The 27,315-nt window shown below is 35.9% G+C and overlaps 1 protein-coding gene and 1 long non-coding RNA gene across 6 annotated transcripts in view; one reads left to right on the top strand and one right to left on the bottom strand.

The window, feature by feature from the left end:
* The window catches only part of MAP3K1 (mitogen-activated protein kinase kinase kinase 1), a 78,184-nt gene extending 70,228 nt beyond the window's left edge, over positions 1-7,956 (top strand). For all 4 annotated transcript variants that reach the window (XM_073236085.1, XM_037022303.2, XM_017640809.3 and 1 more), the window contains 6 exons: positions 14-166; positions 868-1,030; positions 2,131-2,262; positions 3,082-3,224; positions 3,964-4,095; positions 5,342-7,956. In XM_073236085.1, the coding sequence (XP_073092186.1) occupies positions 14-166; positions 868-1,030; positions 2,131-2,262; positions 3,082-3,224; positions 3,964-4,095; positions 5,342-5,491 (873 nt within the window). In that variant the 3' untranslated portion in view covers positions 5,492-7,956. The remainder of the gene's footprint in view (positions 1-13; positions 167-867; positions 1,031-2,130; positions 2,263-3,081; positions 3,225-3,963; positions 4,096-5,341) is intronic.
* Positions 1-27,315, bottom strand: part of LOC118973140 (uncharacterized) — an 84,468-nt gene that overhangs the window by 49,305 nt on the left and 7,848 nt on the right. For both annotated transcript variants that reach the window (XR_005062374.2, XR_012130961.1), the window contains exon 2: positions 9,836-9,967. This is a non-coding gene — a long non-coding RNA (uncharacterized lncRNA). The remainder of the gene's footprint in view (positions 1-9,835; positions 9,968-27,315) is intronic.

Raw genomic sequence — 27,315 nt, 5'->3', positions numbered from 1 at the left:
ATTTAATACGTAGACACCAGAGACTCTACCAGGACATACCAAAGCAAAACAACCTTATAGAGAAGACACTGAATGGTTAAAAGGTCAACAGATAGGCCTTGGAGCATTTTCTTCTTGTTATCAAGCTCAAGATGTTGGAACTGGAACTTTAATGGCTGTTAAACAGGTAAGAATCTAGTGAGCATATAAATGATTAAAATTATAAAAAATGAAACATGAGTAAATAAAAAGAATGAAAGATATGTCCCCATGTGTACAGACTTCAGTTTTTAGAAACCTAAATTTCAAAGTAGATGTTGCCAAAGCACAAAAAGCATCATGAATTCTATTTAACAGTGGAAGCATGACTATTGTAAGATGCAACATCAAGATGGGCCTTACAGAGGTGATTTTTGGGTTTTGTGGTTTTTACAGTTAATAGATTTTTATAGTTAAGAGGTATGGTTTCATAACACCATTCAGCAGTGTTACTGGTGCAGTGTCATCTTGGGATTTCTGTGGTTTCCTTTCTTAATGAGCATGCTTATCAGAAAGATATGAAAATGATAAAGCTTTCATTTTAAAATCATGTTGGTTCTCCATGATTGGGCTTTTCTCATTCTTTACAGTAGTGTCTGAGTTTTAGAGGATTGACTATGTCCCAACTTTTTGTCATTTTCTTAGTATTTCACTGCTTAAGCTAGATTCTTCCTGTCCAAGAGTTTGACTTGGTTTTTTTATAAAGTATATTGCATCCCTGAGCAAAAATGCCATCTGCTATTAATATATAAGCTAATTTGGATTTGTCAAATTTAGATCATATTGTTAGTGATAACTATAAATGAAAACTCAGAATTCAAAACTTTGTAAACATGTTTATTGAAAAAGGTGACATATGTCAGAAATACATCTTCTGAGCAAGAAGAAGTAGTGGAAGCATTAAGAGAAGAGATCAGAATGATGAGCCATCTGAATCATCCAAACATCATTAGGATGTTGGGAGCCACGTGTGAGAAAAGCAATTATAATCTCTTCATTGAATGGATGGCGGGTATGTTCATGTTTTAAATTACCAATAATAGTACATGGATTTAACTGTCTGCTTGTTATTAAATTGAAGAAAAACAATTCAATAAACACTTATTTCTATTAAATATTTTGGATTTTTAAATGCAAATCACCCCAGCATAGTAGTATAAACTGTATTTTGTTTTGTCTTTCATTTAAATATAAATAAAATATTCATTACTTCTAACTTTTAAACTTTTTCACTGTTTCTTTTAAAATGATGGTGTACATTGTTTTATAGGAATAATTTTTTTCTAACCCTGCTATGTATGTGTAAGACCTATATTTTTCCATGTGTTCATCATTAATTGGCCAGATTTAGGAGATGTTTTAATATGACAATATAAAATAAAATTAAGTTACAAATTGAAAACTTATTATAGGTAAATATGAGCACTGAAGCATAAAGTTGAACCTTGTCATCTACTTGAACAAATAAAGACTAAGTTTTATTTTGTGTACAGTAAAATAAATGACTTGGAATGTACTGCGTAAGTGCTTGATTTAACTTCTTAGATGTTTCGTGTTTGAAGAGTATGTTGTTATTTACAAATCAGTTCTTTAGTACATTCTGTGATATTGGTTGTAGGTAAGTTGATTGTTGTTTTAGGCTATTATAAATACTTTTAAATGAAGCCCATTGGGTTTGTGACTTGTCCCAGGTCAGAGCTAATAAACAGTGGGATATGAAACCTAACTCTGGGTTGTCTGGCTCCTGCTCTCTTTACCATCTGCTAAAAACATGTTACTTAAGTCATGAAGAAAGGTATTTTGCATATCTTGATTAAAAAGATAGGCAAATTATACTTTCAGAAATAATTCTATCTGAAATTGTTAACTTTTAAAGCTTTTTGAATTCTTGGCCTTCCAGAATGTTCATGCCGATTCCATGAAAATGACTCCTAATTGTTAGGTTTTGAGACTGTAACATGTTAGTTTTTAAATCAGTTTCATCTTGATGGAGAATATAAATTTAACTTTTCAAATGTGAGCTCATGCATTGCAGTCTCATGTAACAAAAGTGTAATAAAGAGTATTATTTCTGGTTTAAGTTTTTGATAGGGGGATTTGTTTGTCTTGTAGGGGGATCTGTGGCTCATTTGCTCAGTAAATATGGAGCCTTCAAAGAATCAGTAGTTATAAACTATACTGAACAATTACTTCGTGGCCTTTCGTATCTCCATGAGAACCAGATCATTCATAGGGATGTCAAAGGTAGGAATTCTTTTCATCATTATGTACTAGCAGTAAGTAGAAAACAAATGAAATTTTACAACTTGGACCTTTGTTGATGGTAATTAGAAGTGAAAAGAACCTTTGGGGTCATACACCCTGCCTTTCTTAAGCTGTGGCCTTTCTGCAGTCTTACTGCTAAAGCATAGAATCCAGGTCTCTGATTCCCTGTCTTGGCCTCTAATTTCCAGCTCCCCAGAAGTTCCTTTTCTGGTTTTATTTAGGATAGCTGGAATATTATAAACTTCTTTGAAGAAAAATCCTTTCAGATCTTTCTGTGGTTCAGTTAATTAAGAGATACTTCCGTTTTCCAATATGAATGTCTTTAGCTACTATTTGACAACATACTTAAGTAAAATATAACGTTAATTTTTTTACTAAGCTATAATTATGAAATTACAGAATATAGTTTGGATTGGTCTAGGTCAGTAATGTCAACAGAACTTTGTCTTAAAATATAAACTGCCCTAAAGTTTAAACTTTAAGGAAAAGATTTTTGTTGGGTATCATATTAAAGGTTTTCGACACTTGAAGTTTCATTTTAGTTTTTATTATCTCCTTGTGCCTTGTTACTTTATCAGAATTTCCTTCTGAGGCTGTGGATTTTGTTTTACACCATATAGATGTGCACATCTTAAGCAATAATGAAGTGAACTGGGAGGGAAAGTAGATTTCTCTGAACCTCTGATTGTAGTCCATTTCTGTCTTTTGTCGTTGTTGTATTTCATTACTATTTTACCGAGTCTATAATCCACTCTTTCATTTCTAACATACAAGGTCATGTGCTGCTTTTGTTCACAGGTGCCAACTTGCTAATTGACAGCACAGGTCAGAGACTGAGAATTGCAGATTTCGGAGCTGCAGCCAGGTTGGCATCAAAAGGAACTGGTGCAGGAGAATTCCAGGGACAGTTATTGGGGACAATTGCATTTATGGCACCTGAGGTGAGAAGCAGCTTTGACTGTGATAAAAAATATATATTTTGGAGTTCTGTGTAACAGCATTATACCAAATTATTTTGCAGTGTTATTCAGTATTGTGCTTACCAATTAGAAGCCCATGGCCCCAAAAATAAGGTTTTAATGATATCCTTGATTTTAGACTATAATCCCTACCTTTCTATCTGTCTTTACAAAATTTTAAAAAGATAGGTTTTAATAGCTGTTTTCCAACTTAAAGGCTTAATAGGCTATTTCTAACAAAGAATTGTTGGGTAATTTATAAAGTTATTTTGTAGTAAATCCAAAGTACACATAATAGTAATTTTAAAAATTGTTCTTTCCCTATTCTAAAGCATAGAAGCAAGTCTTACTAGTGGTGGAAGAAGTTTGTGTTGCTACTTCGAATTTAGCCTATTCTGTTGTGTTCAGAACTCCTCACATTGACGCACAGTGACTCTTGGCTGTCCTCTTGCCCTGTAGTTTACTAAGCACACTGGGGCTGCTTTGAAATTCTGTGATGTGACTCTTCAGAATCTCACAATTCTCCAAGGTATTTTTGTGCCACATAGGAGATTAACCTTGTTAATGAAATAAATGAGACATCTGATAGTCCACAGAATTGCTATTTGTACTTTTGTTTTGCTCTAAAGCAAAAAAACTAGAATCCATAAATACAGAATGGCTTTCTCTTTTTTTAAAAAATGAGTCATATTTCCAAATTAACTCCCTGAGTTTTTTTTAGGTACTCAGAGGTCAGCAATATGGTAGGAGTTGTGATGTATGGAGTGTCGGCTGTGCTATTATAGAAATGGCTTGTGCTAAACCACCTTGGAATGCAGAAAAACACTCCAATCATCTTGCTTTGATATTTAAGGTAATTGTGAGATAAAAACTACTACTTTCTGCTAAAACTGGAGGGGGCAAATTTTCATGTGTTCTCTTAACTGTTGATCTAACATTAAGGTATATCTTTCTTGAGATACATACATACATACCTCTAGGAATTTATATGGGGTGAATGTTGGTGGCATGTTGTATAGTCAGTTCTTATTATTCGCTGTAGTTGTGCTTTATAAAGTTACCACAAACACTAATTTAGCAAATATTGAGTCACTGTTCCTGCATGAAATATGTACATATATATATTACATATCAAACTTGAAAATGTAAAACTTGAAGTTCTTCACATATATAATCCATACATTTAAAAAAATCTAATTTACTATTTTTTGTATTTAAAGAATTCATACCCAAGTCAGTTGCTAAATCCTGTTCTACCTTTCTGACAACTCTTAAATCCATTCTCTCCATTTCCCCGAGGAAATAGTGTAATGGTTGAGGTTTTTAGCTTTTGAGTCAGACATGCTAGTTAAAAGCTTGGGCTTTGGAATCATTGTAGATCTGGTTTCAAATTATGACTCCATCCCTTAATAGCCATGTGACTAGGAAAATTACTTAATCTGTCTGGGTGTAAGTCATGGAATTATTACAAGGATAAACAAAATTACCTCTGGGCCTAAGTAAAGCACTTACCACACAGTCACTTTTGTGGCAAATATTATTCCTGTAAACTAGCCCCTGAGCACCTCTTACCTGCCATAATCTCTTCCACTCCTCCCCACAATTATATAGCATCCTCAATCACCTGAAAAAAATCAGTGCAGTTGTTTCTGATGTACTAAATTGATTGGCCAGGTTTAGTCTTTCTCACTCTGAATAACTCTGTGCTGAAAAAGAAATAGACAATTTGCAATGAAAAGCAAAGAGGTCAAACCATCTTGGGAAGTGAATATGAGGAAAGCAAAATTCATTTGGGTGAATGCTTTACCTGGCCATTATCATTTTGATGCACTTAGCCTTGTTCATTTGATCAATGCATCTGATCAGGATATATTTGATGAAATTGTAAAATCCTAAAAACTGAAGGAGTTTTAGAGGGAACCTGCCATCCTGTGGATGAGTTTTCCATAGACTCCTTGTTAGCAGGAAGTCCACCCACTTCTGCTTCAGTTCCTTTTTGTACTAGATGCATATATGAGGTTATGAAATATATGTGCAAGTACTTCTATATCAGAAGTTCAGTTGTGGAAAGCTTCAGCATACTGGTGTTTCTCCTGCAGATTGCTAGTGCAACTACTGCTCCATCAATCCCTTCACATTTGTCTCCTGGTTTACGAGATGTGGCTCTTCGTTGTTTAGAACTTCAACCTCAGGACAGACCTCCGTCAAGAGAGCTACTGAAGCATCCAGTCTTCCGTACTACGTGGTAGCCAATTATACAAATAAACTATAATGGAGACAGGATGCTCAACAAGAGAAAAAAAACTTTTGTGAGGAACCATGTTGATAATCTGCTGGCCCTCATGCCACTGAACAGCTATGAACGAGACCCGTGGGGAACCCTTACCTAAGTATGTGATTGACAAATCATGATCTCTACCTAAGCTTAGTATGCAAAAGTCCACAATTTTGTGCAGAAACTATTAACCGTGCCTTTCAAAGAACTGGCCCTAGGTGAACAGGAAAGCAATGAAGTTTGCATGGCTAATAACAGAAGCATAATTTTATTATTATTATTTTTTTTGAGCACTTTTTCAGCATAATATTAGTAGCTGGGGGGCTCAGGAACTATTTTAATGTTTCAGTTATTCTTCCATTTCATATCATGATCACAGCAGGGGGTTCTGCAGTTCCATTCAGTTTTTTTGTCACTGGCTATAAAAATCAGTATCTGCCTCTTTTAGGTCAGAATATGCTATAAGTAGCAGTAAATGAATATATTTTTTAAAGCTGGTAAATTCTTTATGATCCACAGTTGACCTTTATATTTTTAATGCCTGGGCAATTGTGGTTCATTGTGCATTTTACTGTTGGCCCATTCATTTCGTTTTTGGAAAATATGGTTCTATATTTTCATTTCACTTTCACTTTTGTTTACTATTCAGGGAAAGGTGATTTTCTTCAAACCAGAGAAAAAAAATAGAACTAGGTGTGAACTAGAGTTTATTAAATATCTTGCTATTGCAAGAGGTTTTTAAAATACAGCTTTTGTTTGTTTTTAAAATTGGAATATAATAAAATACTACCTTCTTTGAGTCAGTCACTACTTGTGCAGGTTAAATATAAATTAAGTGAAAAATCAGCTCTTCTTTGTGATACAGCTCACAACCAAGATCATCTTGAAATTATTTGAAAATTTTTAATGTATCAGTTTCTTTTTTAGGAAACGTCACACCATTTAATCTTACTCTGTATGTAACAATTCATCATCACCACTGATAACAACCTGTAACTGCTGTTTTCCTTCTACTGTGCATCATCTCTTTACATTAGCCTGGCTGATAATAATTAAAGAAAAACAAACTTAATCACTCAACTACCAATGAATAATAGTTTTTTTAAAAAATAAATTTCCTTTGAATTTGGAAAATGCACTCAGAAAGAAAAGTAAGATTAAATTTTATTTACATACTAATTCCTTGGATTTTGCACAGTTATCTAATGGTTTTTGTCTTGTTTGAATTCAGATGCATGGAATCCTAAAGGAAAATGGCAGTTCTTTTAACCTTTTTTTGTAAGTCTTTTAAATCAAGTACTGATTAAGTATTTAATACCACTTTGAGATGTTAAGTTTTAACTCTTCAGAAGCCAGTTGAATTGCAGAGTGAAATAGAATTGGTTATTCTCAAAGACTCAGGATAAACTAAATAAGCTATATAGAGTACATTTTAAATGTATAACACAAATTGGAAGTAAAATAAGTTACAAGATAAGTTTACAGGGATATATTGCATATAATTTTTAAAAGGCAGGTTTTGTTTTTTATGTGAATGTGTTTCTTAGTGAAATTTTACATTCCTTTGTTTTGGAAGATTGGCAATATTTGAAGAGTTAAAAATAGTACCAAAATGTGAAGTTTGGTAGCTCTAAATGTGTTGTTGTACTTGACTTTCTTTTTTATTTTCTCTTTTTTTGACTACTTAGAATTTTTCACAGTTCTAGTAAGATTGTTTCCAAGTCTCTCATGTGCAAGCTTTAAAGGATGCACTCTTGCCATTTTATGTACTGGAAGATCATTGGTCAGATTAATACTGTGTCTGACAAAAATGTAAACTGTATAAACTGAGGAACCTCAGCTAATCAGTATTACTTTGTAGATCACCATGCCCACCACATTTCAAACTCAAACTGCCTCTTTGATGTCAAAATCCATTGTTTGAGTTTGTTTGCAGTTCCCTCAGCTTGCTGGTAATTGTGGTGTTTTGTTTTTTGTTTTGTTTTGAATGCAAATGTGATATAATATTCTTATTTTCTTTGGATCAAAGCTGGACTGAAAATTGTATTGTGTAATTATTTTTGTGTTCTTAATGTTATTTGGTACTCAAGTTGTAAATAATGTCTACTGCTGTTTATTCCAGTTTCTACTACCTCAGGTGTCCTATAGATTTTTCTTCTACCAAAGTTCACTTTCACAATGAAATTATATTTGCTGTGTGACTATGATTCCTAAGACTTCCAGGGCTTAAGGGCTAACTTCTATTAGCACCTTACTGTGTAAGCAAATGTTACAAAAAAAATCTCTGGGTTAAGAAAATTTGGCTTAAATGTATCCTTTGTTATTTTAAATATATTGAGGTATTTTAATTAAAATTTTTACCCCATTGAAACAATTTTATAGTATTTGTACCTATTTTGGTGTTTTTGTCTTTATAGTAAATAAAAGTTTTTGAACAAATGTTGTTACTTTTATTTATTTTGAAATAATTCCATACTTACAAGAAAGTTGTAGGAATACCATAGAAAATTTCCATACTCTCCACCCAAAGGCCCTACTCAGGTTTTGCCAGCTACCCAAGTATATCCATTTTAGCAAAGGGATCCAATCCAAGGTCACATGTTGCTATAAGTTGTCTTGTTTCATCAGTTTCATTCAATTGAGAACCATCCCTTGACTTTCATTACCTTAGTATTTTTTAGGATTACAGATCGATTCATAGAAGTCACTGAATTTGAGTTTGGTGCCTCCTCATGATTCGACTCAGAGTAAGCATTTGTGACAGGAATATCAGAGAGGTGATACTGTGGGTCATATGGAAGGTCATACAAGGTCAATTTGTCCCATCACTGGTGATAACTGATTATCGGAGTAGGCTTCACCACTGTCGTATTACTTATTCTCTTTCAAGTTAATATCCACCTATAATACATAATATCCAAAATATTATGTATTTTGTGGAGTTAATACTTTGAGACTACATAAATACCATGTTCTCCATTCCAACTTTAGCTCTCTACTCTTCACCTTGACTGAATTATTACTGCGATGGTTGCCAAATAGTAATTTTCTAGTTCCTGCATTCCTTCTATATTTTTATAAATGGGCATTTTGCTATAAGGAAGAGCTTTCTCTTCTCCCATTTATTATTCTTTTATATCAAAGAAGATTTGTGGATTCCTATTTAGTGAGATAAAATCCATTACTATCATAATTTGCTCATATAGTAATATTTAGCCATTGGGAGCCTCTGAGCACTAGCTTCTCTATTGACAAACCATCATTATTCTTTGAACATTTCCATATTTTCAGACCTGTCTTGTGCATTTTTGCTTCTTTCCTGGGGTCAGCCATTTTTCCAAAGAGCCCTGATTCCTTTGATGGAGGTTGGTATTTAAAAACAGAGTACTAGATATGCTCATTGCTCCTGAGAGTCACTGTTCCCAGATCCTCTTAGAAGACAAAGCTAGAATACATATATGAATACACAGAGTTTTTTGCACAAATATGTGAAATATAAAAGACATACCATAATTCACACCAATCTAAATCCAATCTACTACCATCAGGGTTCATTCAAGCTTTCCCTGTTTCCATATTTGTCACTCCTTTCCTGGACAATGAGAAACCTGGCTCCCATTTACCTCAATACCTTGACATTTGCTCAAGTCCTCCCCTAAAATCCCCACCATCCTATGTAACTAATCTCCTATCCTCATTAGGCTGCAACCTCACTCAGCTGGTGTCCTTGATGGGCCCCAACCCCTGGTGGACTGTCCTTGCTCCAGCTTGCCTAAGGGCTTTAATATGTTTATATATATTAGTATTACACATATATTACATATATAATTGTTATATACATATATATATATAATTTTTTTGAGCAGTTTTAAGTTCACAGCAAAATTGAGTGGAAGATTGAGACGTTTCCCATACACCTCCTGGCCCCACATAATACTGCATACCCCACTGTCAATATTTAACAACCTTATTGATAAAAAAGCAAAGCTTTTTTAAAAAACTTTTTTTTTTTAAATTTTAAGTGAAATACCTATTTTTAACTATGTGGCTTCATGTGTCATATTTTCACATGAATATTACTGTTCCCAGACAGCACAGATTAAATTTAATTGATTCTGTTCACACAACTTTATATCATTTGGTATTTTTAAAAAGCATATTAACTCTCATATTAAACTGTTGGACAGGGGAATGATGATTTATTCACCAGCTACTATTTTCTGACATAGTTTCAAACAGTGATTATAGTCCATTCTACTAATAAGGAAATGAGGCATTTTTTATCATTCTGCAATTCAAGCTGCACTAGCGAACTCACCTGGCCTGCCCAATGGTTTTAGACTATACCTTCAGGTTGATTGTTGCTGTTTTCTGATTTCATGCTTCATATTTCTCCTCAGTAGTCATTCATCACATAATCAAACTTAATCAGAAACAAGATGATCCAACCCTGCAAGACAGGTAATATCACTGAGTTCAGAAGCCGCTGTGTGTGTCTACATTTGTTCTAAAGTTTATGCTGATATATAGTTTGATTTAAAATGTACACCTTTCAGTATTTCATAGGCTCTGGATATTTTTGCTAAACACAAAAGACTTAACAAAAAAAAATATGATATTAGATACATTTCTGTCATTCTAGGAAAACAGTAACTTTGAGAAAAGCTTTCTGTTTCAAAGGAATTAAGAAAATTATTCTGTTCCTTGATTCTATCTAAATTATAATACTATTATAAAATGACCAAATCTGGATAGGTGCCCTAGATGGTAGCATAGGGAAAGTCTAAATTCATCTCCTCCCAGAGACACAACAAATCTATGCCTACACATACAGCAATTCCTCCTGAAGGAGAACCAAGGGCTGATTGAGCAGCTGTTGCACAAGAAAAGAGTCCACATATAAAACAGGTGAGATGGGAGGAGGAAAAACAATGGCGGCATGAGAACTGAGGTGGAAATCTCACAAAACCATATATTTTGAAAATACAGCAAATACAACTACTCCTAAGAGAGTGACCAGAAGTAAGAGGGCACCAGCCAATCTACATCTGGGAGAAGTGAACATCTCATGGAAAGGGTAAAGTAAAAAAGCTGTGACCGGGCCAGACCCAAACACTCCTCCCACCCCAGCTCACCGGCGGGAGGCAGAGAATCTGAGCAGGGAGGGAGTAGAAGCCCAGGACTGCTAAATACCCAGCCCTAGAAATATACTCCAGGGGCACAGACCCACACTGAATGGTGCTCTGGAGATTAGAGGGGATGAAAACCAAAGTCAGAGACTGAGACTGCGAGCAGGTTCCCACAAGCAGCTGCCCTGGAACAAAAGAAAGGCAGGTGCTTTGAAAGACTTCTCAACAGTGAGAGGCTACTAAAGGGGCAAGGGTTTAGAAGAGGCAACAGGTGAACAAAACCATCCCAGCACACAGCCAGCAGGTTGGGAAGTTTCAGGAACTTCAGGTGCTCCATTTCCCTGGTTGGCAATGCAGCCCCAAGGCCTCTCTCTGCAATAAGCAGCCTGCCGCTTTTTCCTCCCCACCAGCACATGCACACAAACCCGCTGTCCCCGCCATTGCTGCAGACCAACTGGAGGGCAGCCCTGCCTATAGCAACTACACAGCTTAATGCAGAGCCTTCTCCCTGCGCACAGCTAACTGGCCCTGACTGTTGAGGCAGGCACTGCAGCCGGAAAGCACAAAAGGGCTTTGCCCTCCTGACAGACACCTGCACTGCTTGCCCACGACCCCCACCATCACCTAGGACAGCAGGAGGGCAGCCCCACCCACATCAGCTTAGGGGATTAACCCAGAGGCCTATCCCTGCCAGAGGCTAACTGGCCCAGACAGTGGAGGCAGGGACTGCGACCAGGAAGCAGGAAAGGGCTTTGTCCTTCTGGCAGACACCCACACTGCTTGCCTGCAGCCACTCTTACCGCTCCAGGACTACGAAAAGGCAGAAGAACCTTGTCCAATCCAAAATCCCTCAAATGCCATAAAGACAGCTCTGTGAGACTGAGATCACCCATCTTACTGAAAAAAAATTCAAAATAAAAGTCATAAGCATGCTAATGGAGCTACAGAAAAATATTCAAGAGCTAAGGGACAAATTCAGGAGGGATAGACACCTTAAAAAGTACAGTTACTGAAATGCAACAAACAATGGAGAGATTTAAAAGCAGATTAGATGAGGTAGAGGAGATGGTAAATGTAACAAATAAAAAGCTGAGGCAGAGAGAGAAAAAAGATCTCTAAGAATGAAAGAATATTGAAAGAACTGTGTGACCAATCCAAACAGAGCAATATTCACATTATAGGGATACCAGAAGAAGAAGAGAGAAAAAAACAGACACAAAGTGTCTGAAAAAATAATTGCTGAAAACTTTCCCAATCTGGGGAAGGAGATAGTCCTCAGGCCATAGAAGTGCACAAATTTCCCAACACAAGGGACCCAAGGAAGACAACACCAAGACATATAATAATTAAAATGGCAAAAATCAAGGACAAGGACAGAGAATTAAAAGCATCTAGAGAGAGAAAAAAGATCACATACGAACGAAAACCCATTGGGCTATCATCAGACTTCTCAGCAGAAAACATACAGACCAGAAGGGAGTGGCATGACATTCAATGCAAAGAAACAGAAGAGCCTTGAACCAAGAATACCCTACCCAGCAAGATTATCATTTAACTCTGAAGAAGGGATTAAACAATTCCCAGATAAGCAAAACTTGAGGGAATTTACCTCCCACAAATGATCTCTACAGTGTATTTTAAAGGGACTGCTCTAGACGGAGGTGTTCCTAAGGCTAAATAGCTGTGACCAGAGAAAATAAAGCCACAGTAAAGGAAATAGACCAATTAAATACTAACCAAATGCAAAACTAAATCAGCTACCCACAAAGTCAGTCAAGTGATACACAAAGAGTACAGAATATGATACCTAACATATGAAGAGTGGAGGAGGAAGAAAAAGGGGGAAAAAAAAGAATCTTCAGATTGTGTTTATAATAGCATAATAAGTGAGTTAGGATAGACTGCTAGATAGTAAAGAAGTTGCCCTTGAACCTTTGGTAAGCATGAATCCAAAGCCTGCAATAGCAATAAGTAGATATCTATTGATAAATCACCCTAAATGTAAATGGACTGAATGCACCAATCAAAAGACAGAGTTACAGAATGGATACAAAAGCAAGACCCATCTATGTGCTGCCAAGAAGAGACTCACTTCAAACCCAAGGACATACACAGACTAAAAGGGAAGGGATGGAAAAAGATATTTCGTGCAAACAATAGGGAGAAAAAAGCAGGAATTGCAATACTTGAATCAAATAAAATAGACTTCAGAACAAAGAAACTAACAAGAGACAAAGAAGGACATTACGTGATAAAGGGGTCAATCCAACAAGAGGACATAATCATTATACATATCTATGCACCCAACATAGGAGCACCCAAATATGTACAACTAACACTAGCAGAATTAAAGGGGGAAATAGAATGCAGTGCTTACATTTTAGGAGACTTCAACACACCACTCACTCCAAGACAGACCAACTAGACAGAAAATAAGTAAGGAGACAGAAGCAATGAACAACACATTAGAACAGATGGACCTAAGAGACATCTATAGAACACTCCACCCAAAAGCAATACAATATACATTCTTCTGAAGTGCACATGTAACATTTTCCAGAGTAGATCACATACTAGGCCACAAAAAGAGCCTCAGCAAATTCAAAAGATTGAAATTGTACCAACCAACTTCTCAGATCACAAAGGTATGAAACTAGAAATAAACTGTACAAAGAGGAAAAAAGGCTCACAAACACATGGAGGCTTAACAACATGCTCCTAAATAATAAATGGATCAATAACCAAATTAAAACAAAGATCAAGCAATATATGGAGACAAATGAAAGCAACAGCTCAACACCCCAACTTCTGTGGACACAGCGAAGGCAGTTCTAAGAAGAAAGTATATAGCAATTCTATCTAAAGAAGGAAGAACAATCCCAGATGAACAGCCTAATTCACAATTATTGAAACTGGAAAAAGAAGAGCAAATGAGGCCCAAAATTAGTAGGAGGGACATAATAAAGATCAGAGAAGAAATAAATAAAATTGAGAATAAAACAAAAGAATTAATGAAACCAAGAGCTGGGTCTTTGAGAAAATTAACAAAATAGATAAACCCATAGCCAGACTTAATCAAGAAAAAAGAGAATCTACACACCTAAAAATAATCAGAAATGAGAAAGGAAAAATCACTACAGATACCACAGAAATACAAAAAATTATTAGAGAATACTATGAATAATTATATGCTAACAAACTGGATAACCTAAAAGAAATGGACAACATTCTAGAAAAATACAACCTTCCAAGGCTGACCAAGGAAGAAACAGAAAATCTGAACAGACCAATTACCAGCAATGTAATTGAATCGGTAATAAAAAAACTACCTGAGAGCAAGACCTCTGGATCAGATGGCTTCACTACCAAATTTTGTCATACATTTAGAGAAGACATAATACTCATTCTCCTCAGTTTTCCAAAAAGTAGAAGAGGAGGGAATACTTCCAAACTCATTCTATGAAGCCAGCATCACTCTAATTCCAAAACCAGGCAAAGACCCCACAAAAAAAGAAAACTACAGACTAATATCCTTGATGAACATTGATGCAAAAATACTCAACAAAATAGTAGCAAACAGAATTCAAAAATACATCAAGAGGATCATACACCATGATCAAGTGGGATTCATCCCAGGGATGCAAGGATGGAACAACATTCAAAAATCCATCAATATCATCCACTACATCAATAAAAAGAAGGACAAAAATCACATGACTATCTCCATAGATGCCAAAAAATCATTTGACAAAATTCAACACCCATTCATGATAAAAACTCTCAACAAAATGGGTATAGAGAGCAACTACCTCAACTTTAAAGGCTATATATGACAAACACACAACCAACATCATACTTAACAGTGACAAGCTGATCCTCTAAGATTGGGAAAAAGACAAGGATGCCCACTGTCCCCACTGTTATTCAACATAATACTGGAGGTCCTACCCATGGCAATCAGACAACACAAAGAAATAAAAGGCATCCAGATTGGTAAGGAAGTTAAACTGTCACTGTTTTCAGATGACATGATATTGTACAAAAAAACTGTAAAGAATCTACTCCAAAACTGCTAGGTCTAATATTGGAATTCAGCAAAGCTGCACGATACAAAATTAATACACAGAAATCTGTTGCATTTCTACACACTAATGATGAACTAGCAGAAAGAGAAATCAGGAAAACAATTCCATTCACAGTTGCATCAAAAAGAATAAAATAACTAGGAATAAACCTAATCAAGGAAGTGAAAGACCTATACCCTGAAACCTACAAGATACTCTTGAGAGAAATTAAAGAGAAGACTAATAAATGGAAATACATCCCATGCTCTCAGGTAGGAAGAATTAATATTGCCAAAATGGCCACCCTGCCTAAAGCAATCTACAGATTCAATGCAGTCCCTATGAGAATACCGACAGCATTCTTCAACAAACTGGAACAAATAGTTCTAAAATTCATATGGAACCACAAAAGATCCTGAATAGCCAAAGCAATCCTGATGAGGAAGAATAAAGTAGGGCTATTACACTCCCCAACTTCAAGCTCTACTACAAAGCCACAGTAATCAAGACAATTTGGTACTGGCACAAGAACAGACCCATAGATCAATTGGAATAGAATGGAGAGCCCAGATATAAACCCACACATATATGGTGAATCAATAAAGGAGCCATGGACATACAATGGGGAAATGACAGCCTCTTCAACAACTGGTGTTGGCAAAACTGGACAGCTGCATGTAAGAGAATGAAACTGGATTACTTTCTAACTCCATAAACAAAAGTAAATTCAAAATGGATCAAAAACCTGAATGTAAGTCATGAAACCATAAAACTCTTAGAAGAAAACATAGGCAAAACTCTCTTGAATATAAACATGAGCAATTTTTTCATGAACATATCTCCTCAGGCAAGGGAAACAAGTAAAATTGAACAAGTGGGACTATGTCAAACTAAAAAGCTTCTGTACAGCAAAGGACACCATCAGTAGAACAAAAAGGCATCCTACAGTATGGGAGAATATATTCATAAATAAAATATCCGATAAGGGGTTGACATCCAAAATATATAAAGAGCTCACATGCCTCAACAACCAAAAAGCAAATAACCTGATTAAAAGATGGGCAGAGGAGCTGAACAGACACTTCTCCAAAGAAGAAATTCAGATGGCTAACAGGCACATGAAAAGCTGCTCTGCATCACTAATTATCAGAGAAATGTAAATTAAAACCACAGTGAGGTATCACCTCATACTAGTTAGGATGGCCAACATCCAAAAGACAAGCAACAACAAATGTTGGCGAGGATGTGGAGAAAGGGGAACCCTCCTACACTGCTGGTGGGAATGTAAACTAGTTCAACCATTGTGGAAAGCAGTATGGAGGTTCCTCAAAAAACTCAAAATAGAAATACCATTTGATCCAGGAATTCCACTCCTAGAATTTATCCTAAGAAAACAGGATCACAAATTCAAAAATACATATGCACCCCTATGTTTATCGCAGCACTATTACAATAGCCAAGAAATGGAGGCAACCTAAGTGTCCATCAGTGGATGAATGTCTTCACCAGTTCATTGAAGAATGCTGTCAATATTCTGATAGAGATTGCATTGAATCTGTAGATTGCTTTAGGCAGGACAGTCCAAAGAAGATGTGGCACATATACACAATGGAATATTACTCAACCACAAAAGGAAAACAAATCCTACCACTTGCAACAACAGAGATGGAGCTGGAGGGTATTATGCTCAGTGAAATAAGCCAGGCAGAGAAAGACAAGTATCAAATGATTTCCCTCCTATGTGGAGTATAACAACAAAGCAAAAACTGAAAGAACAAAACAGCAGCAGACTCACAGAACCCAAGAATGGACTAACAGTTACCAAAGGGAAAGGGACTGGGGAGGATGGGTAGGAAGGGAGGAATAAAGGGATTAAGGGGCATTATGATTAGTACACATAATATAGAAAGGGCACAGGGAAGGAAGTATAGCACAGAGAAGACAAGTAGTGACTGTATAGCATCTTACTATGCTGATGGACTGTGACTATAATGGGGTATGTGGTGGGGACTTGATAATAGGGGGGAATGTAGTAACCACAATGTTTCTCATATGAAACCTGAGCATAATATTGTATATCAATGATACCTTAATTTAAAAAAAGAAAACAGGTGAGATGAAGACACAGTAATGACAAGAACCCCACCCTAATGCTAGGAACTAAAGAAAGGATGGATATATCACTGAGGGACCCATGCACTGATTCATCCAACCTGAAACAAAAACAAAAACAAAAGCAAAAACACAGCTTAAAGGGCAAATAGAATATAAGCATAGGAAACCCACTTAACTAACATAAGCACTGCCAAATCATAGGGGAACTGCTAGAACTCTCTCCCAGGTTAGCGGTGATGGCCAGTGTCATTGTTTATGTTCCCTCTCCACCTTTATATCACAGATGGGGGCAGGGTCCAGGCATGCTACCCTGCCTGCCACTACAGTGAGCCCCAGGCCCCTAGCCCACATCAGCAACAGAAATCCCTACAAGGCTAGTCCTGCTTCCACACTTACCCATGCCTACCTGAACTCCAACAGTCCCCCCAAAGTGGTACTGGCACATACCAGAACACTGCCAGCCTCTGCCCACTTCAGCACCAGTAGTCCTACTGGGGCACTACCTGTATGAAGCACCTCGGGACCTTATCACATGTCCACTTCAACTCTAGTTATCCTACAACGGTGACCCGTGCTTGCAGAATGCCTTGGGACCCCAAGCCCATCCCCACTTCAACTTCAACCATCCCACCAGAGTAGCCCTAGTGTAGAGTGCCCAGGGACCCCCCCAGCCTGCACCCACTACAGCACCAGCCAGTCAGTCAAAGCTGCCAGGTAAATGCAGTCTACACAGGGGATGATCCTACTCAAGGCCACTCCTTCAAGGCTGGGAGAGGTAGCTATTTTGCCTAATTCATAGAAACAAACACAGTAGTCAAACAGAATGAGACAGAGAAATATACTCCAAATGAAAAACGACAAAACTTGAGAAAAAGAACTAAACAAAACAGTTAAGCCATCTACTTGATGAAGAATTCAAAGTAATGGTTACAGAGATGCTCAATGGATTTGAGAGAAGAGTGGATGAACTCAGTAGGAACAACAATGAGATAGAGAATATAAAAAAAGAACCAGAGTTGAAGAACATAACTGAAATGAACAATGGACTAGAGGGAATCAACAGAAAATTAAAGGACACAGAAGAACAGATCAGCAATCTCGTAGACATGGAAATGGAAAGCATTCAAGCTGAACATCAAAAAAAATATATTTTTTAAATGAGGATACATGAAGCATCCTCTAGAAGAATATCAAGTATACTAACATATGAGCATAATAGGGGTCCCAGAGAGAGGAGAGAAAGAGAAAAAAAAAAAAAGGTAGTAAACTTATTTGAGGAAATAATAGCTGAAAATTTCCTTAACCTGGGGAAGGAAACAGACATCCAGGTCCAGGGATCACAGACATCCCCAAGCAAGAGGAACCCAAAGAGGTCCACATCAAGACACATAATAATTAAAATGTCCAAGATTAAAGATAAAGAATCTTAAAAGCTGCAAGAGAAAATCAACCAGGTACATTTGACAAAAATTCCAGAAGGTTATCAGCTGATTTTTTAGCAGAAATTTTACAGGGCAGAAGAGAGTAGCATGATATATTCAAAGTACTGAAAGGAAAAAAAAAAACTACAACCAAGGACACTCTACCCAGAAAGATTATTACTTAGAACTGAAGGAGAAAGATTTCCCAAACAAAAGTTAAAGGTGTTCATCATCATTAAACTGGCCTTACAAAAAATGTTAAAGGGATTTTTTTAAGCAGAAAATCAAGGCTATAATTATAAGAAAACTATGCAAGGAAAAAATTTCACTGGTAAAATCAAACTTAAAGGCAACACATCAATCAGTTAAAAGCCAGAATGAAGGTTAAATGAAAAGTACTAAAATCAATTATATCTATAAAATTAGTTAAGGAACTCACACACAACAAAAGATGTAAAGTATGACATCATATACATAAAGGAGTAGGGGGAGTAAAAATGTAGAGCTTTTTGAATATGTTAAACCTAAGGAACTGTCAACTTAATAAGGCTGTGATATACTTATCCTGTCATATATGAACCTTATAGTAACCATAAACCAAAAGCCAATAACAGATACACAAAAATAAAGAGAAAGGAATCCAAACATAAGTGATAACTAAAGAAAGTCACTACTAGTAAGGGAAGAGAGCAAAAGAAGAAGAAAGGATCAGAGAAGGAGAAAATAACCTCAGAAAACAATCCACAAAATGACAATAAGTACATACCTATCAATTATCATTCTAAATATAAACAGTCCAAAGCTGCTACCAAAAGGCATAGGGTGACTGAATAGATAAAAAATAAGACCCATATATATGCTTCCTACAAGAGATTCACTTCAGACCAAAAGACACAGACTGAAAATAAAGGGATGGAAATACATATATATTATAAAATAATGTATGGAACAATGCAAAATGTTAAGTCCATTCCTGTTAAATGGACTTAACAGATACATACAGACATTCTATGCAAATGGAAATGAATAAAAAGGTGGGGTAGCAATACTTACATCTGATAAAATAGATCTTAAAACAAGGACTGTGAAAAGAGACAGGGGCATTATATAATAATAAAGGCATCATTCCATCAAGAGGATATAACAATTATAAATATCTATACACCCAACAGAGGAGCACCTTAATATATACAGCAAATATTAACAGACATAAAGGGAAAAATTGACAGTAATACAGTAAGAGTAGCGGACTTAACACCCCACTTACATCAATGGATAGGCCATCCAGACAGAAAGATCAATAAGAGAACAGTGGCTTTGAATGATACATTAGACAAGATGGCCTTAACAGATATATACAGACAGTCCACTCAAAAACAGCACATTCTTTCCACGTGCACATGGAATATTGTCCAGGATAGATCATATGATAGGCCTCAAAACAAGTCTCAAAAAATTTAAGATGACTGAAATCATATCAAACATCTTTTCCAACGACACAATGAAACCAGAAACCAATTACAAGAAAAAAAATGGGAATAAGAACATGTGGAGGCTAAACAACATGCTACTAAACAACCTTTGGGTCAACAAAGTAATCAAAAAGGAAATTAAAAAATACCTAGACAAATGAAAATTGAAATACAGTTATTCAAAATCTTTGGGATGCAGAAAAAAGTAGTTCTAAGAGGGAAGGATATAGTGATATAGGCCTACCTCAAGAAGCAAGAAAATTTTTAAATAAACAATTCAACCTCACACCTAAAAGATCAAGAAGAACAAACAAGGCCCAAAGTTAGTAGAAGGAAGGAAATAATAAAGAAGGAAATAAATGAAATAGGGATAAAAAAAAAACAATAGAAAAGATCAATGACACCAAGAGCTAGTTCTTGAAAAGATAAATAAAATTTTTAGCCTGAGACTTATCAGGGGAAAATGAGAAAGGGCTTACAGAAATAAAAGAAGTTACAACTGATAGCACAAAAATACAAAGCATTATAAGAGATTGCTAAGAAATAGCATAAAAATAATATGCCAACAAATTGGACAACCTAGAAGAAGTGAATAAATTACTAGAAACATACAATCTCCCATGACTGAACCAGGAATAAATGGAAAATCTGAACAGACTGATACTAGTAATGAAATAGAATCAGTAATCAAAAAACTCCCAAAAATAGAAATCTAGGATCAGATGGCTTCATAGGTGAATTCTACCAAACATGTGAATTCTACCAAAATTCTACCAAACAAGAGTTAATACATATTATTCTCAAACTATTTATTCCACAAAAAAAAACTGAAGAGAAAGGAATCTTCCAAATTCATTCTACAAAACCAATACTACCCTGATGTCAAAACCATACAAAGATACCACAAAAAAAAATTACAAACCAATATTCCTGATGAACACAGAGTCAAAAATCCACAAAAATAATTAGCAAACTAAATTAATAAACACATTAAAAGGATCATTCACCATGACCAAGTGGGATTTATTCTAGGGATGCATGGATGATGGTTTAGTACCCATAAATAAATCAACAGAATATACCATATTAACAAAAGGAAGGATAAAGACCATATAATTAACTCAATAGATGCAGAAAAAGCATTTGACAAAATTCAACATCCATTCATGACAAAAACTCTCAACCAAGTGGTTACAGAGGCAACATACCTCAACATAATAAAGGCCATATATGACAAACACACAACTAGCATCATACTCTGGGTGAAAAGCTAAAGCATTTCCTCTAAGATCAGGAACACTGATGCCCACTCCCACCACTTTTATTCAACTTAGTATTGTAAGTCCTAGCCACAGCAATAAAACAAAAAAAAAAAAGAAATAAAGGGCACCCAAGTTGGTAAGGAAGAAGTAAAAATGTTACTATTTGTAGATGACATGACACTATATATAGAAAAACCTAAAGACTCCACCAAAAAACTATCAGAATAAATGCATTCAAAAAAGTGTAAGATGCAAAATCAACATACAGAAATCTGTTGTTTCTGTATATACTAACAATGCAATAGCAAAAAGAAAAATTAAGGAAAAAGTCTAACCCCCAAAATCCAAAGCAATCTTGAGAAAGAAGAGCACAGCTGGGGGCATCACATGCCCTGATTTTAAACTATACTACAATTCAGAGTAAGTTTTGATTACATAGTAATCAAAACAATATGGTACTGGCACAAAACAAGACACATAGATCAACAGAACAAAATAGACAGCCCAGAAATAAGCCCACACTTACATGCTCAATTAATCTACAACAAAGGAGGCAAGAATATCCAATGGGGAATAAACAGTCTATAGACAGTTTCATCAATGAATGGTGCTAGAAAACTGGACAACTAAAAGCAAAAGAGTGCTAAGAGTAAACCTTCAAAGTTCTCATCCCAGGAAAATAAATTTAACTATGTGGTGATAGATGTTAACTAAACTTATTGTAGTAATCATTTCACAGTAGAAACATAAAGCATTATGTTGTACACCTAAAACTAACATATGTCCAAAACGGAAAAACAAAAAACTTGTCTAGGAGTAAAACTGAAAGGATGTAGTCTAGGAGCATAGACCCAGAGAAAGAAACAAATGGTGAGCATGGCTTATAAGTTCTTCTCAAGGTCTGGATTCTGCTCAACTCTCTCACCTCCTGAACTATCACCTTCTCATGACCATGATACCTTATTTGGTCATTGCCATATGGTCTGTCTTGCCATCACACCCCTACAGCAGGACTTTCTGTCCTTCTCTTCACTTGGTTCACTCCTACTTGTCTTCAAGACTTACTCTGAATTCCTCTAAGTCACCTGTAGCCATGCTGAGTCAGATGTTTCCTATAATGCTTTAGAACCCATGAGTCAACTTCTTCTGGTCCTTTCTCTGTTGCACCATATTTATGTATGGGCTATTTGTCTCTTTAACTTATGAGACTATGGGTTTTACAGTAGTAATTTTACCTTTATTTATTTTTGTGTCTTCAGTGACTAACACAGTGGCTGAAACATACTCAATTTAGGTTTGTTGAACTAATGGCAAGGAGAAATTATAGACTAAAAAATGTAGTTGACTTCTAACTTAATTAAAATATTTGTAGCTTAAGTAACTGATGAGAACAGTTTTCTGACTACACTTTTGGTGGGATATATTCAAAGGACAAAAGAAGGCAAAAAAATATTTGGTTTTGGTAGTGGTGATGTAATTCTGAAAGTATTTTGTGTATTGTAGGAAAGAGTAAATAAGTAAATATATTGATGTCATTGGAAAACAGGGTTTTCACTGTGGAAGAAGGGAGATATAACTATGAATGGGAAAAGGTGGGGAAGAATCAAATGATATTATATTTCAACTGGGTATTAACTCTGGTTTCTAAAATAAAGTTTTTAGCAATAATGACCATACCTACTCCTTGGATTTGGCTTCTAAGGCTAGCCCTAAATAAAAAGACACAGGACTCCTTACATAAATAACTGGTTTCAGATCTGGAGCAGGAAAATAGAAAGTGAACCTAGTACATAAGACTAATGGGGTCATGTCAAAAAGGCACAGATTGATAGGGCTCCTACAGAGCAAATTTGGGACAATCTGATTATCAAATGGAATAATGATGCTACTGCACTGGATAAAAATAGAGCTGTGAGTCTGCAGTGATTACCAGAAGGCAGAGAGTGAGAAAGAGAAAGCTGTCCTTTACAGAAGAATACTAGCTAATAAACTATATAATAAACATAGAAAGGAGCATAGAATTAGAAACACATCATTTTGTGAGCCCCCCTGTAATAACTGACTCAAGCACAAATCCTCATTGATACTGAAATCACTGAATGAAACGTTGCTGGGAAACAGGATAGTCACCTGGCCACAAATCATTACTCCAGAGATAACTTATTAAAACATAAAGAGAAACAGTTATCCTCTAGTAAAGATCTTTAAGCTATCACTTTTTAAATGAACAATATTTAGCACCAACAATAGTGCGACAGCCTGAAATGATGTGACTCAATAAGAAGTATACATTATATATATATCATAAATATATATATATCCTTTCCAAAAGTGTTTAAGTTGAATTCAATTATAAGGAAACAATCACAAAAATGCTGAACATAAAACATTATACAAAACACCAAGCCTGATCTCTTCAGAAAACTTTTATGTCATGAAAAAAAAAACCAGGGTAGATTAGACTAGTTAAAACAGACTAAATGCAATGTGTAAACTTTGATCCAATTTTAAAAACAAATAATGAAAGGACAACTATAAAAGGCATTTTTTAGATTAGAGAAATTTAACCACTGTCTATGATACTGAAAAAATGTTCATTTTTAAAGATGTGATAATGTAGAAAATGTAGATGAGATTATGTAGAAAAATGTCATTCTTGGGAAGTGATGTCTGGAACTTACATTCAAATGGAAAGGAAAAAACAAAGAGGGAAGGAATGTTGTAAAATGTTAGTGAACCTACTAAAAGACATATTGTTGTACACTGTACTTTTCTGTAGGTTAGAAATTTTCAAAATAAAAAGTTAGGGGAAATATTTCCAAGTTTGTATATTTTGGGGTTTGGCTTACTTTGTCTTCACATTTTACTTTGATTTCTTTTTTTTCTGCAGATGAGTTCCTGTACTTCAGTGGCAATTCAGCCTACACTAATTCACCACCACCGGAAAAATTATTTAGACAATCATACAACATCCAGAAGAGGGCAGCAGAGTAAAACTTTTCTTTACTTAAAGGCTGCTAGTCAGTGTGTGAACTGCCAAATACTGAAAATCAAACTACCTCACTTCTTTCTTAAGAATAAAGCAATTACACCAGTGTCCCTCTTAGAAAATTGAAAAAAAAACCTCACCCTCTTAGAAAATTGAAAAGAAAACCTCAAGATAATCACTAAGAACTTCATCTTTCCAATCTAAAACCTAGATTCAATCTATAATCTAACAAGATGTTCCAATTCTCCCAATTCTCCCACCTCTTTCCCACAGTTACAACTAAGGACACACCATATCAAGATAGCTGATGCCTTCTTTCCTGGTATGTTCTCAAGACCACCCTACTCTTGACTTACCATCCATCTACCCATCTATCTGTCTATCTATCCACTACCCATTCACCCATCCATCCTGTCAATCACTGTTCCTCTGAGCTTCTCAAAGTAGTTCTACATGCTAGTTTTCTGCTCAAGACTCTTCAATGACTGCCTACCACCTACTATCTCAAATCTCAAGACTTTCCAATGATCTGACCTTACTCTGCCTAAAAACCTTATTACCTCCTATTCCTAATGCAAATTTTTGCTCTACTCTGTTCATTACATTCTTGCTTTCTGAATCCATTGTGTTCAATCCCCCTTCTGGCCCTTTGCTCATGCCAATGATTCTCAAACTTGGTCTCATAATTTGGTCTGAGAAGCAGCTGAGAACCAATGGCAAAGAATCTTCCCATTGATATCCAAAGCTGCCACAACCAGTGGTATACTACCCAACTCTATGGGGCATCATTCACATGTAGTCGTAGTAGATTTGTATATTTATTATAATTATTTCCCACTAGATGGCATTAAAGTGGCCAGAGGAAGAAGTAGCTTTTGCTAATTCAGATGAAGACTAGCAGAGACCAATTTTTTCTTCTTTTTATGCAATATTTTAGGTCCTGCAGACAAAAAAACTTCCAAGTACTTTGCAGCTACTTTATTAATATACAAGATATTACTATAATTCATAGAATTGGCATGAATGTCAATATTCAATAAAATACCTTGTCACATTCTGCATCCTCAAAATTCTGCATCAAAATATGTTTCTAACACTTGATTCTAAAACATTTTTGTCATCAGACACCATTACACTTCTAAAGATCATCAAAAGTCCCCATGGAGCTTTTGTTTATGTGAGTTATATATATTCATATTCAAGCTGATAAACTTTAAGGTACTTCTTTATTAATTCACTAAAAATAACAATTTAAAAATCTATTACATGTTAATATAGAAAATACATCTTTATGAAAAATAAATCCCCCTCACATAGTGAGAATGACATCTTTTATATCTTTGCAAATCTATTTCATTTCTGCCTTAGTAAAAGACAGCTGGATTCTCATATCTGCTTCTATGTTTCATCTGTCTTATCCATCATGTAACCCCTAAAAAACTCCACTGGACCCTTGCAATAGAATGGAAATAAAGACAAATAAGATCTTAATGCTATATATGAAAATAGTTTTGACCTTGCAGATCTCTAAAGAGGTCCTAAAGATTCCCAATATTCCCAGGCTACACTTTGAGAGCTGCTAGTTTATGCTATCCCTTCCCTTTCACCCCTCTCCCACCTATTTCTTTTAAGCACTCTTTAAACTCCAGTAACTCACACTGAAATTCTATGAATTAATATTTAAGTTTTCTAAATTGTATGTTTTTTGCAGCTAGACTGTAACTTTTGATGCTGTATCTAGACACAGTTATCAGTGAATAAATATTTGCCATTAATGTTTACCCACCTTAGGCAATATAGTTACTCAAACAGTTTTCAGACTACCCACCATCTTTAAATTTCACCTCTCTTTCAGCAGAGAAAAGTGAAATATCAAAGTTCTGCCTCCTACTTCCTTGGTCCTCCCCTCAATACACGCACACACACCAAAATTCCACTAAGTAACAAGGAAAAGGGACTAAATATTTATCATCTGACTCATGCAAAGTAAGCCTGCCCTCCAGCTTATAGTTTTAAAACAATACTTCTGTCTTTGACAAAGTCAGAGCTCTAAGTTATTTGTTGATTCCGCCCATAAAAAGTATTACGTGGATAAATACCACCAGGATTTCATAAAATGTCTGGATATCTGCTACTTTGGCAACATAAACTCAGTCTTTTCATCATTTTCCACACAGAAAAAAACCTTAACTCCCTCCTCTGAAGGGGAGAGGGAAGAAGACCCCTCTTTGCTTGCCAAGGAGCAGATAAACATTGGTGAATTACTCAAAGTAGTTCAGCAATTCCCTCCTGAATTCCCCTACAAGGTTGACATTCTTATTCTGGTCTATTTCACATCTTCTCATCTCAAAACTCCAATATTCCCCGATAACTCTTCTCAGTTGAAGATCTTGTCTCATAGGTCACTGGGAACTAGAAACTGTCAGATTTAGCTCTCATCTTTCTCCACTCAAATCCACTCATACATATTCTGCTGAGCCTACACTTTCTGCCTTCCCTCTGGCTATAATTAAAGATATATCCCTGCTCCTATCAGAGGACAACCTCTCAACTTGTGCTCTAAATCAGCTCAAGGACTTTATTTTGGAAACTACTCATACATCTGTATCAATTTCATTCTCTGTTGGATCATTCTCATCAGCACACAAGTATATTAGAGGATCTTCCATCTTACTAAATTCTCTACCTTGGCTTCCCTTCCTGACTCCCTTTCAGTAAACATACTGAAAGAGTTGTGTACACTTGTTTCTCCTTCCTCACCACACATTTTTCTCCCTAACACACTCAGACTCAAACTTTTCACTGAAAGTTCATTTGACCAAGTCATCACGGGCCTGCATCTTACAAAACTCATGGTCTCTGTTCAGTCTATGTTCTTTGCCATCTCATTCTTCCTAGGTGATCTCTTCCAGTCCTCTGGTTGAAGACTAATTTTATCTCCAGCTATGTATGGCTTCACTTCAAAGTTCCAGAGGTGGATATGCAGCTAACTATATGACATTCCTCATAGGCATTTCAAAACTTCACCCTCTTATATCCAACCCATCAACAAGTCCTGTGAACTCCTCCAAAATACAATCCTAATTCATCTACCCTCTCCAGCTCCACAACTATCACTCTAGTCCAAGCTAGCATCACCTTTCTCCTGACTTATTGTATTAGTCTCCTAATTATCCTTCCTTGTGTGGTGACTGACACCTATTCTCCATATACTCAAAGTTATCTTTTAAAAACAAGAATCCTATCACATCATTCCTCTGCTTAAAACCATCCAGTGGCTTCCCATTACACTAACAATCCCAACCCTTTACTCAGACCTGCAAGGCCTATGTGATTTGGCCTCCTC

Source organism: Manis javanica, chromosome 1 (assembly GCF_040802235.1).
Source record: "Manis javanica isolate MJ-LG chromosome 1, MJ_LKY, whole genome shotgun sequence".
Taxonomy (NCBI): Eukaryota; Metazoa; Chordata; class Mammalia; order Pholidota; family Manidae; genus Manis; species Manis javanica.
Note: the sequence above shows the minus strand (reverse complement) of the source record. Positions and strands in the feature narration are given on the sequence as shown.